This window comes from Wasmannia auropunctata, unplaced genomic scaffold (assembly GCF_000956235.1).
Source record: "Wasmannia auropunctata unplaced genomic scaffold, wasmannia.A_1.0 LD335999.1, whole genome shotgun sequence".
NCBI classification, from domain to species: Eukaryota; Metazoa; Arthropoda; class Insecta; order Hymenoptera; family Formicidae; genus Wasmannia; species Wasmannia auropunctata.
In genome coordinates, this window is record NW_012026891.1 from 511,949 (window position 1) to 528,293 (window position 16,345).

A 16,345-nucleotide genomic window follows, 5' to 3' on the forward strand; every position below is an offset into this window, starting at 1 on the left:
TTTAGTATGCCTGCTATTTATAAGATTTATAAGGATTGATAATAATTATAAGTAATATAATTTTTAAAGTACCGTAGAATATGAAATATGTGGAAGTAACTATTTGTAAAAATAACGGGACACATGGTTGCATTTATAATTAAAGAAAAAAAAGAATGTAACTGCACAATTAATCAGTCATAATCGCTCTTGTAGAACATTCTTAAAAATAGGATATTCCAATTTAACGAGTTATTCTTCAATTTACAGTCTACTTTTTCTTTTTATTTCAATATATTTAAAAATATTTTTCCAATTTGATTTATTACATAACAGTCAATTTGTTTGTATCATTGCGTGATAAATAACTGTTGTCGTATGTCGTACGTGCACATGGTGTGATTGACCACGCAGTTATTGACACATACATATCATATAACACTTCAACCGAAGCCTGATAACAGCTCACTGTGTGACGCAACCTCAACACAACAGTAAGAAATGCAATCAAAATTGTGTTCTGAATAATTATACGTTATATTAAACATATCTTTAATGTTTCATTAAAAATTTGTCGCGTTGTATATTACAAAATCTATCATAATGCCACAATTGTCTGTTTTAGTGTTGCAATCGTACGACGAGATAAAAAGATCACGTGATTGTGTCACTCATTCATGATAAACGATCGTCGCAAAGCACGTGTCTCGGGAATTATCTAACATTTCGGCATCTCATTAATCCATATGGGTCGCATCTCATTATATCGATTGAATGGATTGAATGGAGAAAGAAAACTAAAACGAAAAGACTGTTTAAACTGATTCGAGATTTATCTATGAGCGATCTTTGACGAATGAATCGAAATGTGAATTAGTTACTACTTTGATTTCACATTATGATATCTCTTTTTCTACTTATGTAAAATGTAAACGTAATACAATGCTCTACTTTCTGAAGAATTTGGACGAAGGTAATCGATTCCATGACGAAGCACTCCTGTTTCAGCCCTGAACTATGGACTCACCGGTGGTAGGGCCGCAATCGATCCAATCGGTACCCTCGCCAAAATGTTTTCTTCGGCATTTCCAATTTTCACTCTCATTTTTTAAATATAATTTAATACAGTCCGTACACGATTCTTTTTTTCACACAGATAGATATACGTTCAATTACACAGCAATTTTTGGCAATGGTTTTAAGACAAATTGATTGTTATACTTGATAATAGCTATCGGCAGACAATCATTCTTTTTATATTCTGAAGCCCTCGTTACGGTCCTGCAAAAATCTACATATGCACATTTGATTTTAATTGGAGAAATAGATGTTATCGCAATTTCTCACAAGTCTGAAATTTTTATCTGGAATATTCTTTAGGCCAAAATTTTAGAAATTCTTCCGGAGATATACGTGAATAATATATGAATAATATATAGTTGCGAAACAACTCTATGCAATATTTAAATATATATATGTGTATATATACGTATACACATATATGTATTGGTATATATCTATATGTGTGTACAAAAATCAGAGCTTTGTAAATGCTCGTGCAACATTTGGCATGAATATTGACATACAGCGAATGTATAATCCGAGGTCTGTTCTTTACATATTTTTTTCTGCAATTTTTTCACATTTTCTCGTCAAAGCATAAATATTGTGTTTATTTTATTTTAAGTACAGAAGGAAAGAGAGAGAGAGAAAGGATCAGATAAAAGAGAGAAAGAAGAGTGCAGGCAAGCGCAGTTAATTCAACAGATCCCTTCAGTTCCTGTGCCGTCCTCTGTATATGTATGTGTGTACGTGCATATATTGCGATATACATCTATGCGTAACGAGCCTCGGAGCAAGACGACAAGCGAGGCAAAGGCAAGGCGAGGTGGAGCAACAACGTCAAATGAGGCGACGTCGTCCGCGGAAGGGGGAAAATATGGGGGAAACCGGTGCGTTACGCGCTCGTCGGGACGCACACATGAGTGTCAATCGAGTGGCAGTCCGGCCCCGACGGTGTCCAGCGGCGTAGGTGGACGAGCGGCGACAGCGCGTGGAGCACGTTCGCAGCCTTAGCGCGCCGAGCATGGATCTGAGGAGGCAGCAACAGCAGCAGCAATCAACGCTGGCGAGCGCGTGCCGCGGCCCATTGCCGTTTCCACGCAGACCATGGATGAGCGAGACCGGCGTCGCCGCCGCCGCCAACGCCTCCGGCAACCTGGGCCTCAAAGGGGTCATAGCCGGTACGTTACTCCTTCCACTCCGCCCCTCGGGCGAGAGGCGAGCGAGCGTTCTCTCTCTCGCTCGCGCGATCGCCCGTGACCCGTCGACCTTTGACACCTGTCTGGGTGCACCGCGTCACGCGGAAACGTGAAGCTCCACGAGAGAGCCTTCTCTCTTTCTTTCTTTTTTTTTTTTGGAGTCAGTGCACTCTGGCAAATCGCACGATAACACGAGAAATCGCGCGATCGCGATCTCGTGCGATTGCGTGCGTATGTATGCGAATATCTACGTTCCTCGCAAGGTCATCGCATCTGAATTTCCGTGGCAATGGAAAGACCGTGAATTGCGCTCACTTTACGCAATGATTTTTATGAGCTCTATGTAAACGATTTAAGCAATGAATTGATGGACGTGCCCAGTAAAATTTAATTTAAAAAATAAAGTTACATTTAATTAGAAAAAAATTATAAAGATGCAAATTACGCTGCGATGGTATTTTTGTACTATTTCTATTCTATTTCTATTCTATTAAAATCGCATAATCTTTTATTTCCACTTTTACTTTTTAATGGCGGTTTTAATTCTTTATTAGACTATTTAAAGTCAGCCTTTTTCTCAATAAAATTTCTTTAACAATTATAATACTTAACGCACATACATATAGAGAGACATTATTTCTACTCTTATAAATACTTGAGAATACAATTGATTTCCAGGTGGTATTACTGGAGGCATAGAAATTTGCATCACATATCCCACTGAATACGTGAAAACGCAGCTGCAGTTGGAAGGAAAGGCTGGTGCTAGCAAAGAATATACAGGAATAGTTGACTGTGTCACCAAGACCGTTAAGACTCGTGGATTCTTCGGCTTATACAGAGGCTTGTCCGTTCTGCTGTACGGTTCTATACCGAAGTCGGCGGTGCGGTTTGGCGCTTTTGAGTCGGTGAAAAAGCAATTAGTAGATGCGGATGGAAAGCTCAATCCCCAAAGGAGGCTCCTCGCTGGCTTATGCGCTGGTGTGTGCGAAGCTATTTTTGCGGTTACGCCGATGGAGACGGTTAAGGTGAAATTCATCAACGATCAACGCTCGGCGAATCCGAGATTCAGAGGATTTTTCCATGGAGTTTCCATGATTGTGAAGGAGCAAGGTAAAGTCGAGTACCAATTATATATCTCAATTTTACTTGTTAATTTATGCTTTTGTTAATTAAAAACTGTTTGCAATCGAGTTGTAACGTGAAAAGAAAAGAGAAATATAGAATAATTGAAATATATCAATAATTGAAATAAGTATGATTTAACTGTGAAATCCAGTTGTGACAGCCATAACTTGTTTAAGTGGGTCAGATTGCAACATATGTTTATGTATTACTCGGTTTATCACAGTACGTTATGCAACAATCGTGAATCCGTTTCCACTTAAGTAATAATCATATAAGAATGAAAAATTGAAATAATATATAAAATTAAGTTGTATTGAAAATTAAGATTTTAATTATTATGTATGTAAATAGTAGTAATTATATGTGTGAAGACATTTTTGTATTTAAATTAAAACAATTTGGTTTATCAAAATTATTTTAAAATTATTTTAATGTAATGCAATTATATTTATAGCGTTAAACGTAATATTAACAATTTTTATTTAGGTTTTAGAGGAGTGTACCAAGGCTTAATGCCCACAATCTTGAAGCAAGGATCCAATCAAGCTATCCGCTTCTTCGTGATGGAAACATTAAAAGATTGGTACAAAGGAGGTGACAATACTAAAAGTGTTCCTAAAATAGTCGTCGGTGCTTTTGGTGCAGTTGCTGGCGCAGCATCAGTTTTTGGAAATACGCCTATTGATGTTATAAAAACTAGGATGCAGGTATGTGTACATAATGCGTGTCACATATAATCTAAATTGAAAAGTGTTATTTTGTTAATTGATGTCTACGTTTGTCATATAATTCCATATACATAATTCCATTAAATTTTGTTATTCTGAATCTCCATATTGCTTTCAGGGATTGGAAGCTTCCAAGTACAAGAACAGCTTGGATTGCGTGGTCCAGGTGTGGACGAAAGAGGGTCCAATGGCATTTTACAAAGGAACCATTCCACGAATGAGCAGAGTATGTTTAGACGTTGCCATAACATTCATGATTTACGATTCCTTCATGGAACTTTTCAACAAAGTATGGCCTTAGGTCTGTCGCATTTCGTATATACGTACACGATACATTCTCTCAGCTTTTACAAATATTGCTTTTATCTTGACGTTTACTTTTTACAAGCGTATTTGTACAACATATCTTTTACGATTAGAGTTTTTATTTATATTTTTATTTAAAATGTTATGCGCGATGGGAGAACGCGCTGGCCGATGTTCATATAAAAAATGTTCATATATCGAAAATCATAATTGAACAAACGTATCGCGAGTGCATCTTTCTGACAAAGATCGATTTTATGATGTAGAAAAGGATATGAGTTTTATACTTTGCACGGTATAATTGTATATTTCTACCTCCGGCTCTAGTTGCATTTAAATGATGTGCGATGCCAAAATCACCAATTAACTGCGAAAATCGTGTGTTTTATTGAATTACGTGTCGTGAATAACTTCGTTTAGCGTTTAGGAAATAACATTCTGCAACGAACGTAACATTCCTGCAATCTCAGTCTAAGATACGAATACGAAAGTATCGTTTTTATTAACTGTTAAAGTGTGAAGTAGATATGTATAGATGTGTAAGCCATAACGCACATACATACCAATACATATAGATACATGTATTTATACAAACAGAATATATTTATGTACAATTTTGTACAGAGACACCTAGCACTAATTGATAGAGAAACTCTCCAACGATTTTAATTTTAAATTATTTTAAATCGCGTCTGAGAATTAAGTACCTCGATGTTGCAGAGGTAAATATAAAAGGATGTATGTGTTAACAATAATAATAAAAAAAACGTTCCAGCTAATTTGAATTTTATCTTCTTCAATATGTAGCCTTCCGATAAGCGGAATATATTATAAAAATAGCGCACTTAAGATTTTTATTTAGCAGTCAAGGATTTCCACGCGTTTCGATATCTTTTTATTTCCGTTCTCAATAACGCAGTTTTTTTTAGTATAAGCTGGCAGAGCTTCAAGAGCCTCCGTAAAAATAATCCCGGAAACTGCCGTCTCAGGAACGCATTGGACGATACTTTTTAAAACGCTCGCTTGGCTTTTCGCCTTTTTTCGACGTTTAGAAAACAATAATCGTAAGATTACCTGATTGCCCTCGGCACGTGGAGGAACAAAGGTAATATTTGAGATATTGATTAATCTTCAGGAACTATTCAAAAAATTGAATTTTTATTCATGCTCATTATTCAATTCAATGCATAAAATGTCATAGTTTTTATCATCAACATTGATCAACTTTTCCTCTCGTCGCATAAAGAATAAGATCTTTCGTCATTTACATTTTTACATATGCATGCAAGGTATATCCAAGTCATAACGGTATCTCTGGTTAACAGAGACTGTCCCGAAGAGCTCGTGGAGGCGTCCGATTGTTTCCTGAGAGATCCTCCTCATCTATAAGATAATTAGCGAATCAACATGGAATTTATGAAGCGGCGAGACGAAAAGCGGCCCCCCTTGATACTCGAGGCGCGAGATGCGGAGCGGTTGCTGTTGCAAAGCAGCGCATCGGGGTCCCCGTCGCGGGCCCCCGTATTTTCGCGCGCGTGGCGAACGTTTCCACGTGTGTGTGTGTGTGTGTGTGTGTATGCATGTATAGTGTGTATGTGTGTGCGTGCGTGCGCGCGCGCTCGTTTTGCACGCTCATATGCTGATGATAGTGTTGCAAAACGAGCGGGGCAACACACGGCCGGGGCCTCATCGGGGGCCCGGCGAGCAGGTACAGGAGGAGGAGGAGAGGAGCGCATAGAAGAAGCAAACAGCACCGGGCAGGCGGCAGGCAGCAGTGCCGGCCCCGCTCTGGGCCCGACGGGGGGACCCGGGGTCACATTCCAAGATGGCTGTGCCTGAGGAATGCAGTGGGTGCCCCCCTAAGACGCCTGCCTCCCTCCTTTTTTATTAATCGGTCCCATTTGCCCGTTCTAGCGAAAAGAAACCCCCTTATTACCGCTCGCGCGCGGTGAAACAATGTAACGCGCGTACACGCAGAGAGTTTAATTTACGAGCGGACGTCGTCGAGGGAAGGTAGTGCCGAGGTAAGTCCCGTCGTGAGCGGGAGAGACAGGAGAGAGAGAGAGATAGAGGTTCAATCCGCACGTTTCAATCCGGGGCCCGATCCTCATGCCAGCACGCCGCAGATGATGCCCATGCCAGAGGATGCTACTAGCTCGTCTTAAGCAATGTCTCATAGGGATATCTCTGAGGTAATTACGAGATTCCTGTTGCTACTTTGGGCCCAATTCTGAGGTCAGACCCTCGCTCACATCTCTTGTTGCATGTTTTGACAGTCTCTTTAATTGGTCTACATATTTATTCATTCATTTTTTTTATTGATGCTAGTTTGTATTTTTATTTTCTATCCCTCATAGTGGAGAAATTTAGATATGTTAATCATTTATAAATGTGGTATAATAAATACTGTAAATTTATATATGTTAATAGTAAATTCTATAAAAATCTGATAGTATTTTCTTAAATTTCAGCTCTATTTGGAATCTTTTACAAAATTATTTTGTTTTTTTCAATATAATTTAAATATAATTTATTTTGTATTTATATTGATTGACGTTGTGAGTTCAAGGTTTTTGATTTATGTATTTTATTACAGTTAAGAATGGAAATAACAGATATTCGTTTAGTGGGCCACTTTTAATTCCATAGATTTTTGTAGATTTATTTTCATAGATTTGTAACTACGCTTGTCTTAACTTAATATAAGCAGCTTAGTTTTATCTATTAATAAAAAGTGGGAAATAAGATTGTGCTGTAATTTGACGAAGGTGGAGCCCGAAGGTACGTCGGCCTTGGCCGCTGGATCGAGGGCATTATTCTTAGAGACGGTGCGCAGGAGTAACACGGCGTGCCAGAATGGGGATTACGCACTGGCCGCGACACTGTACACGGAAGCTCTCGCCTTGGATCCCCTCAGTCACGTATTGTACTCAAACAGATCGGCCGCCAGGCTCAAAATGGGATTATTCGCACTCGCGTTGCAAGACGCTGTCAGAGCTACCGAGCTGAGTCCGCAGTGGCCAAAGGTATGCACTCTTTCCCGTATTCCACCCAGTCGCATCTCGTCCAATTTCGTATCTGTAGCAATCGGATTTTCAGGCGTACTACCGGCAGGGAGTAGCACTGCAATGCCTAGGACGTCACGGAGAGGCACTCGTTGCCTTCAGCACGGGATTAGCTCACGACGCGTCGAATCATCAACTGTTGTCAGGCTTGGTAGAGGCGTCCCTGAAGTCTCCGCTGCGACCGACGTTGGAGCCGACGTTCCAACAGTTGCGCGCGATGAAGCTCGACGAGTCTCCGTTCGTCGTTATATCCGTGGTCGGTCAAGAGCTGCTCGGAGCCGGGCAGTACAGGGCGGCCGCTGGCGTGCTGGAAGCCGCGCTCACCATCGGCTCGTGCAGCTTGAAATTGAGGGGCTCCGTATTCTCGGCTCTGTCCAGCGCGTACTGGGCACTGAACTCTTTGGACAAGGCGATCAATTACATGCAGCAGGATCTGGGTAAGTCACAGATAAGCCGAGCGGAAATTTTTTCAATTGATTCTTTTCAATTTTTAATTTAACGCAGGGTAAGCTCTTATTTACTGACAATTAAACTTCTTTCAGGAGTGGCGCGTTCCCTGGGGGACACGCAGGGCGAGTGCAGAGCCCACGGCAATCTGGGCTCCGCTTATTTCAGCAAGGGCAGCTTCAAGGAGGCTCTGACGGCTCATAGGTATCAACTTGTTCTAGCCATGAAGTGCAAAGACACGCAGGCGGCGGCATCGGCCTTGACCAGTCTGGGACACGTCTACACGGCGATCGGCGATTTGCCGAACGCTCTGGCCTCCCACAAGCAGTGCGTGCAATTGGTGAAGCAGATGGGCGATCGACTGCAGGAGGCCCGCGAGATCGGCAACGTCGGGGCGGTCTATTTGGCGATGGGGGAGTTCGAAAGCGCTGTCGACTGCCACACGCAGCACCTGAGGATAGCCAGACGACTGGGTGATCGCGTGGAGGAGGCGAGGGCCTTCAGTAACTTGGGATCGTCTCATCACTATCGTAGAAATTTCGGGCAGGCGATGGCTTATCACGAGAACGTTTTGAGAATAGCTCAGGAGCTCGGAGACAGAGCGATCGAGACCAGAGCTTACGCGGGATTAGGTCACGCCGCTAGATGTGCAGGTGACGATAACGATAATTATTATTTAAAAAAATATAATATATTAGGATAATATATAAGCTGTAATATTTTTGTTTTTCTTATTTTAATTTTCATTTACATTAACGTAACTTTAATTTAAATGTAGGTGACTTGGCGCAAGCGAAGCTCTGGCATCAGAGACAGCTCGACGTCGCGTTGGTGACGAAAGACAAGGTGGCCGAGGGACGAGCCTGCAGCAATCTAGGCATAGTGTACCAACTGCTCGGCGAGCACGACGCCGCCTTGAAATTACATCAGGCACACTTGGGAATCGCGAGATCGTTAGGAGACAAGGCCGGTATGGGTAGAGCGTACGGAAACATCGGCAATGCTTACAACGCCTTGGGTTATTACGAACAAGCCATCAAGTACCACAAACAGGAATTAACGATAAGCAAAGAGGTAGGCGATAGGATAGATAAATATTTTATCATATGGAGGATTCCTAGGATAAATATATTATATTTATATATTATATATTATATACTAATCCCTATGCTAAATATATTATCATCATAAAAACTCTGTTAACGAGAAGTTTGTCGTTCAGGTAAACGATCGCAGCTCAGAAGCCAGCACGCACGGAAACCTGGCGGTCGCCTATCAGGCGGTGCAAGGCCACGAAGCGGCATTGAGGCACTACCGGGCTCACTTAGCTATAGCGCGCGAATTGAAGGACACGGCTGGTGAGGCGTGCGCCCTGCTGAATCTCGCCAATTGCCTCTCTTCGCGCGGTAGATTCGAGGAGGCGGTGCCATATTACGAGCACTATCTGATGTTGTCGCAAGAATTGCACGACGTTGAGGGAGAGGCTAAAGCGTGCCATTTCCTGGGATACGCTCACTACTGCCTGGGAAATCATCGGGAGGCGGTCAGATACTACGATCAGGATTTAGCGCTAGCGAAGGACTTGCAGGATAAATCCGGGATGGGTAGAGCTTACTGCAATCTGGGATTGGCCCACTTGGCGCTGGAAAATCTGGACACCGCATTGGAATGTCAAAAATATTATTTGGGTAAGAACTCTTGCGTAGCTTTAAAATATATTTTGACTAACATTTTATATAATTATATATTAATATATTAAAACATAAGAGAGAAACATATTAAAACACTTACGTTTTAATATATTTCTCTTATGTTTTAATAAGAGAATAAATATAAAAATAAAATATATAATGATAATAGATTGTAATAAATAATTAATTTTTTAATGCAGCGATTGCACACATGACCAAACATCTGGCCGGCAAGTTTCGCGCTCTCGGAAATATCGGCGATTGTTTGTTACGCATGGGAGAGGTCGACGAAGCTATCAAGATGCACCAACGTCAGTTGAATTTGGCACGTCAAGCGGCCGATCGTTGCCTGGAAGCGGCTGCCTACGGCGCATTGGGGATCGCTCATCGAGCTACGAAGAATTTGGACAAGGCTCTCGGTTTTCACACGCAGGAATTAACTCTGAGACAGGAAGCCAGTGACTTGCGCGGCGAGTGCAGGGCACACGGAAACCTGGGCGCTGTGCATATGGCACTGGGACAGTACACTCATGCGGTCAAGTGTTATCAAGAACAATTGGAGAGGGCGAAGGAACTAGCGGATTCTGGAGTTGAAGCTCAAGCATTAGGTAATTTAAAATTTATAATATTTAAATTTGTAGAATTTAAAGTAAAATATTTGACATATCTATTATAAAATTTCTCGTTTAAATAACAAAGATAAATTAAATATATAAATATCTATACAGAATAGATGTGCCAGAATAAAAAAGAAGATAATTCCTTGTATAGAAATAATTTTAACATAATTTTTTTTAAAAGTATGACTAAATTTGAAAAGTTAAAAAACATTTTTCTTATACTATAATTTTTTATTATTAGAAAATTTGGGCTTAGCTAATTTTAAATAAAATATTTGAGATATCTATTTAAAATTCCTTGTTTCAAATAAGAAAGATAAATTAAATATATAAATGTACAGAATATGACGTGCTAGAATAAAAAAGGAAATAATTCATTGTATAAAAATAAACATAATTTTTTTTAAAGTATAATTAAATTTGAAAAGTTAGGAACGATTTTTCTTCTTACACTATGATTTTTTATTATTAGGAAATTTGGGCATAGCTAGGCTTAATATGACGCATTACGAGGACGCTATCGGTTATTTCGAGCAACAGTTAGCAACTTTAGAACCGCTAACTACCGGCACCGCTTTACTCGACAAAGCTCGAGCTCTCGGAAATTTGGGAGACTGTTACGAGGCCTTGGGCGATCTGGAAGAAGCTATTAAGTGCCACGAACAGCAACTGACAGCCGCTACGAAATTGAAAAGCATAAGAGATCAGGAGAGAGCGTACAGGGGATTGGGAAGAGCACGCGAGGCTACCGGAAATTTACAAGAAGCCTTGGTATGTTTCGAGAAGAGATTAGTGGCCGCTCATGAAGTGGACAGTCCCGAGGCGAGAGGTGCTGCCTACGGTGATCTAGGTAAACTGATATGACAAAATAAAATTTAGATTAATTTTATTAAATTTAAAAAATATATAAATTGTTTTTACTAGATATGTTTTTACAGAAACCATTCGATCGCCTAATATTAACACAATATGTATTGATACTTGCTTGAATGTTAATTTGCAGGCAGAGTACATGCCGCGTTAGGAAATCACGAGCAAGCCGTCAGTTGTCTGTCGCACCAATTGGCCCTCGCTCGCGGACTCGGCGATAAAGCGGCCGAGGCCGAAGCCGCCAGCGGTTTGGGAGCGGTACACCTTCTGATGGACGATCCGAATTCGGCGTTACGTCACCATCAGTTGGAGCTGTCGATCGCCGAGGGTCTGGACGCTGCCGGATTGCAAGCGCGCGCATGTGCCAATCTGGGAGTGACTCAGGAGACGTTGGGACAATACGAGGAAGCTATAAGGTTGCAGGAACAGTCGTTGAGCCTTGCGGCCGCGGCGGGCGATCAACCCGCCCGAGCGGCGGCTTTCGCGAGTCTAGGTCGACTCCATCATCTGTGCGGGGATCTGCCGCGCGCTCTAAGCTATCTGCAGTCTGGTCTGTCCTTGTCCGAGGGCCTGGGCAGGCGGGAAGAAGCCGCCAGGCTGCGGCACAGACTTGGCCTCGTGCACTGGGAGACCGGAGAGGCGATCATCTCCGTCGAACACTTGGAGAAGGCCGCGAATCTCTTGGAATCGTTAGACGGAACTTCCATGTCCCTTTCTTGCGGTCAACCCAATCGAGCCGAGTTGCTATCGGAAACGTACAGAATGTTGCAAAAGGTACTAATCAGTCTAAATCGGGCCGAAGAGGCTCTGAATTGGGCGGAGAGATCCAGACGATCCAAGAGCAATTCCCTGGACGACGCGGCTCACTATTCCGAGATTATTGATCGACAGCGCGGAGTTATCCTGTACTACAGGTATGACCTTTTTGCAAACGAGTATTACAACTTGAAGCGAAATATAATTTATTTGAAATTTAGTGAAATCATAATTTGTCTGTTTCCGTGTTTCTTAAAAGATTAAAACTATTGAACGAAATTTACAACTATTGTTTCAGCGAGGTGGGATGTGAATTGCATGCGTGGTGCTTAGCGCCAGGACGTGGACTGTTACGATTCCACTCTACCACATTGGACGACGGGGTAGGTCTGGAGAAGAGAGTCCTACAAGCGCGCGAAGCGCTGCTGGACGAGAGCAACGAGCTTGTCGAGGAATCCACCAAAATCCCGTCGAGGGGTCATCACTTGAACGCCAGTTCCTACAGTTTGAGCAGCCTCTTCAGCGTCGGCTCCGTGAGCTCCCGCGCCGGAAGCGCCCGTTGGGGACGAGGTGCGAAAGGACCTACGTGGCAGGCGCCGCTGCCGATACAGGTGCTCTACGATCTTCTCCTTGCCCCGTTCGAGGATCTGCTACCGCCGCCGCGAAAGGAGCTGATCATGGTGGTGGAGAAGTCTCTCTACTTGGCGCCGTTCCCGGCTTTGCAGTCCAATCCAGGCGAGGATTATCTGTGCGAGAGATTTTCGTTGTTGGTGGTGCCGTCTCTTGCGGCGCTCAGAAAGAGATCGAAAACACCTGTGCTGGAGGGCGGTGCTACCGTAGCCGCGCTCGTCGCCGGAAATCCTGTTCTGCCGGAGGACATTCGAGAGGAGTACGGTTGGGTCGAGAGCGTCGCCTCCACCGAGACCGAGTCGGAAATAGTCGCCGAATTATTGGAGGCTCGCGCAATGACTGGTTAGCGTCGGCTGCAGTTCTAAAAATTTTCTTAATTCCACCGACTTCGCGAAAAGTAGTTAACATACAATTTTCTCTCATTTATTCACGACAGGAATGGAAGCTACCAGATCGGCGGTTCTGCGGTCTCTACCGGATGCGGAGTGCGTTCACCTGACGGTGCCGGTCTTCTGGAGTAACGGCAGCCTAGCGTTCTCGCCCGATCAGTGCGAGGAGCCGTCCGAGAGGCCGGAGTACCTGATAAGCCAATCGGATTTACTCAGGCTGAAGATGTCCGCTCGCCTGGTGGTCGTGTCCAGCGGTAACAGTTGGAGCAACGTAGATTGCACGAACGCCACATCGGACGGTATACAGAATCTCGCCAAAACTTTGTTGAGCGCGGGCGCGCAATGTGTTCTCATTGGGATGTGGGCAGTACCACCGACCGCCGGCAGCATCTTGTTACGGGCATTCTACAGCGCGATGTTGCAGGGCGCGAGAGCGTCACGTGCATTGGCCGAGGCGATGCAGACCGTTCAGCATACCAGACACTTTGCTCATCCCGCTAACTGGGCCGGTTGGCTGCTTATCGGCGGAGACGCAAGATTGTCCAACAAGGTAAAATGCAAAATGAAAAAAATCAATTGATTAAAGCTTTGAAACGTCCCAGATAAATCTAATCGTATTTCTAAGTTTTGCAGCTTTAATTATAATTTTTCGTTTTTCTTTTTCATTTTAATTTTTTTTTTCTCTTGTCCCAGGTCGCGCTCATGGGTCAAGCGCTGGCGGAATTATTGCGAGGCGGTCCCGAGCAGAGCAGGGACGCGCTGCGAGTGACGCTTCATCTGGTAGAGAAATCGTTGCAGAGAATTCATCGTGGGCAGAAGAACGCGATGTACACGACTCAGCGTAGTATCGAGAACAAGGTGGGCGCGGCCACCGGTTGGCGAGAGCTCCTCATGTCCGTGGGATTCAGATTCGAGCCGGCCGGCAACGGCATACCGTCCTCCGTGTTCTTCCCGCAAAGCGATCCCGAGGAAAGACTGACGAGATGCAGCGCCAGCTTGCAAGCTCTACTAGGATTAGGTCAATCGTCGTTGCACGCTTTGGCTAGGCTCTTACAAGTACTGACTCACTTCAATTAACGTTTAACCAAATTCGTACGGGATTTCGATTCTAATTAATTATTTTAAAAATATTTCTCAGGCGCCAGAAGCTGCGGAAGACGTAATCGCTGCCATGAGAAGAGCCAGCTGCGCCACGGAAGGACAAGAAGTTATATTGCCCGTACACGTTTGGAGAGCGTCAGGATCACACGAGCTGTTCGCTAGCTTAGGCTTCGACTTGATGGAAGTCGGGCAATCGGAAGTGATACTGAGAACAGGCAAGCAAGCCTCACGTAGAGCCGTTCAGTTTGCTCTTCAAGCTCTTCTCGCATTATTCGGTAAATTGAAATTCGTATTGATACATGATAATATTAATAAATGTAGATTAATTGTATTCATTTGTGTAATGTGTGTATTATCAATTGCAGACACGCAGGAAGCACCTAAAAGTCTCAGCTTGGATTCGGGCAGTTCAATGGAGAGTTTAGCTTCCGTTGCCCATACCGAGAAAAACGGCCTGGTAGAACGGCCACGATTGGGAGGAGCTTTCGCAAGTTACGTACGACATCGTGGCGAACCAGACGGGAAAACCATGGAACCACCGAACGTCTTGATACCGGCACGACAACCATGTCAAAATGGTGGAGGTATATATAATATATATAAATATTTTAAAATTATACAAAACAGAGCACTCGAGTTGACTTTCTGTCTTTTGTCAAATATTAAAAGACGAATCATCACGAGCCACACAATCGGCGAAAATTTTACATAGGGATCAAATATATCTTACAGAAATTTCATAAGATATATCTTACGCAGAAATTTAAAATATCAATAAGACATAACAAAATATTAATAACGTAATAATGTTCGGATGCTCCAGGTGAATCAGACGTGGCATTTACACCTAGTCCTCCTGTGGCGCTTAACTTGAACCATCAGGCCCGTATCCGGAATCTCTATCCCGATCAGAATCTGGTGAGGCCCGGCTCGAGCTCGAGTAGCTCGGTGACAGATTGGGACAACGGCCACGCCACCGTGTTGAGACGGCAGCCGTTGCCGCCGTTGCCGGCCAACGTGCTGGAGAGGTTGAGCGTGAGGACGGAGATCGACACGAGTTCGTCGAGGAAGTCGCGGCATTCCGCGACGGCGAACGAGGACATCTGCGGCGCGCAGACCGACGTGACGCAGCCCACGGAGACGCATCCGCAAAACCTGAGGAACCTGGCTACTTCCCTGACAAGCCTGACGCGCGAGCTCACGCCCACGATCTCGGAGGTGTACCACGAGCGCAATCTGGGGCTGGGTCTCGCGCCGTCCCTGTCGAAGCTGCTGGAGGAGGTGAGCGCCGTGTCCGAGAACGAGGAGTCGCAGACGGCGAAGACGACGGTGGGGGGCCACGGTCAGACGCAGAATTGGATGCAGAACGAGCCGGAGCTCTGCCGGAGGGACGAGGCCGACGGTAGATCCATCGCGGAGTCGCAGTGCAGCGCCGCCAGTTCGAATAAAATACCTCGGAAAGCACCCGCGCCACCGATATAGATTATTTATATTTATAAGTTAAAGCGGAGTATAGTACTGGGTACCAAAGAATGGGAGACACATCGGGAGTACGTGGGTCGTCGCCTTTTGCAGTCACGGCAGGATCGGCAGTAAACGATCGACGGCGAAGGGCGCGTATTCACTTGCCAATATATTTCTTGGTATTCAAGATGAAACCCTGAAAGTATATACACTCTAGGAACCATAAATGCTTTAATACTCTTCTAAATGCACATATTTGCATACATGTCCATTTTTTTTCATATGCCGCGGAGAGCTCGCGAGATGCAACGAGATCTATATATAACGTACAAGGACGAAGTAATCTCGCTAATAAGCGCTAATATGCTCAAGTAGTCAGTTCGTAGAGTTCGGATGTTTAATGAACTGAAAGAATCAACTTATCTACATATTTCGCTCTCAATTATGATTTTATCTGTCTAGATGTAATACAACAAATAATATCAGCTGCACATCCGAGCTCTATTACTTCGACTATCATGTTTCTTACAAATCACGCGTTCTAAGTAGAGAACGCGGTTCTCAAATCAGATTGACATTCTATACTACGTTTATACTTCGCAAAACACACACACATGCACACATATACAAAAATACGTATTATATTTAAGAGAAATGTGTTAGATGAATTCATCTGTTAAAGCTTGTCACGAAGGAAAATTGTGTTACTCGTGTATTTTACTAAATTGTTAATCTGAAAATTCTTGGCAAAGCGATAAAAAAAAGACAATAAAAATCATGTAATGTTAGTCTTATCGATAATATACATACGTGAATATTGAAAACGGTAAAAATTCTAAAAGGTATTAACATCAACTTTTACTATGTTACAAATGTCTCTGCGTGTAGTAACTGAAATAAATTTTGCCAA

General features: G+C 43.3%; 2 protein-coding genes and 1 long non-coding RNA gene across 3 annotated transcripts; all 3 read left to right on the plus strand.

Annotated features, from left to right (window-relative positions):
• Positions 1-84: 84 nt before the first annotated feature.
• On the plus strand, positions 85-941 carry LOC105453469. The gene is made up of 2 exons (XR_974875.1): positions 85-473; positions 605-941. It is a non-coding gene; the product is annotated as an uncharacterized LOC105453469 (long non-coding RNA).
• A 520-nt stretch (positions 942-1,461) lies between these two features.
• Positions 1,462-5,181, plus strand: LOC105453470 (putative tricarboxylate transport protein, mitochondrial). The gene is made up of 5 exons (XM_011695463.1): positions 1,462-1,584; positions 1,672-2,222; positions 2,919-3,353; positions 3,855-4,075; positions 4,215-5,181. Exons 2-5 carry the CDS (start codon positions 2,066-2,068, stop codon positions 4,395-4,397), a joined length of 996 nt encoding a protein of 331 aa, XP_011693765.1. The 5' UTR covers positions 1,462-1,584; positions 1,672-2,065; the 3' UTR covers positions 4,398-5,181.
• A 1,293-nt stretch (positions 5,182-6,474) lies between these two features.
• Positions 6,475-16,327, plus strand: LOC105453471 (tetratricopeptide repeat protein 28). Its single transcript, XM_011695464.1, has 15 exons — positions 6,475-6,594; positions 7,171-7,428; positions 7,502-7,904; positions 8,010-8,567; positions 8,693-8,988; positions 9,137-9,602; positions 9,806-10,213; positions 10,698-11,075; positions 11,229-12,009; positions 12,150-12,823; positions 12,918-13,420; positions 13,564-13,926; positions 14,009-14,246; positions 14,337-14,555; positions 14,795-16,327. The coding sequence occupies exons 1-15, from the start codon at positions 6,571-6,573 to the stop codon at positions 15,451-15,453; spliced, it is 6,228 nt and encodes a 2,075-aa protein (XP_011693766.1). The 5' UTR covers positions 6,475-6,570; the 3' UTR covers positions 15,454-16,327.
• The last annotated feature ends 18 nt before the right edge of the window (positions 16,328-16,345 follow it).

Bases quoted from the DNA above. Each gene is read 5' to 3' on its own strand.
- LOC105453470 (XM_011695463.1), top strand. From the start codon at position 2,066: ATGGATCTGAGGAGGCAGCAACAGCAGCAGCAATCAACGCTGGCGAGC. The intron at 3,354-3,854 runs GTAAAGTCGAGT...ATTTTTATTTAG, and splicing joins CATGATTGTGAAGGAGCAAG to GTTTTAGAGGAGTGTACCAA. The intron at 4,076-4,214 runs GTATGTGTACAT...TATTGCTTTCAG, and splicing joins TTATAAAAACTAGGATGCAG to GGATTGGAAGCTTCCAAGTA.
- LOC105453471 (XM_011695464.1), top strand. From the start codon at position 6,571: ATGTCTCATAGGGATATCTCTGAG. The intron at 7,429-7,501 runs GTATGCACTCTT...TCGGATTTTCAG, and splicing joins TGAGTCCGCAGTGGCCAAAG to GCGTACTACCGGCAGGGAGT. The intron at 12,010-12,149 runs GTATGACCTTTT...CTATTGTTTCAG, and splicing joins GGAGTTATCCTGTACTACAG to CGAGGTGGGATGTGAATTGC.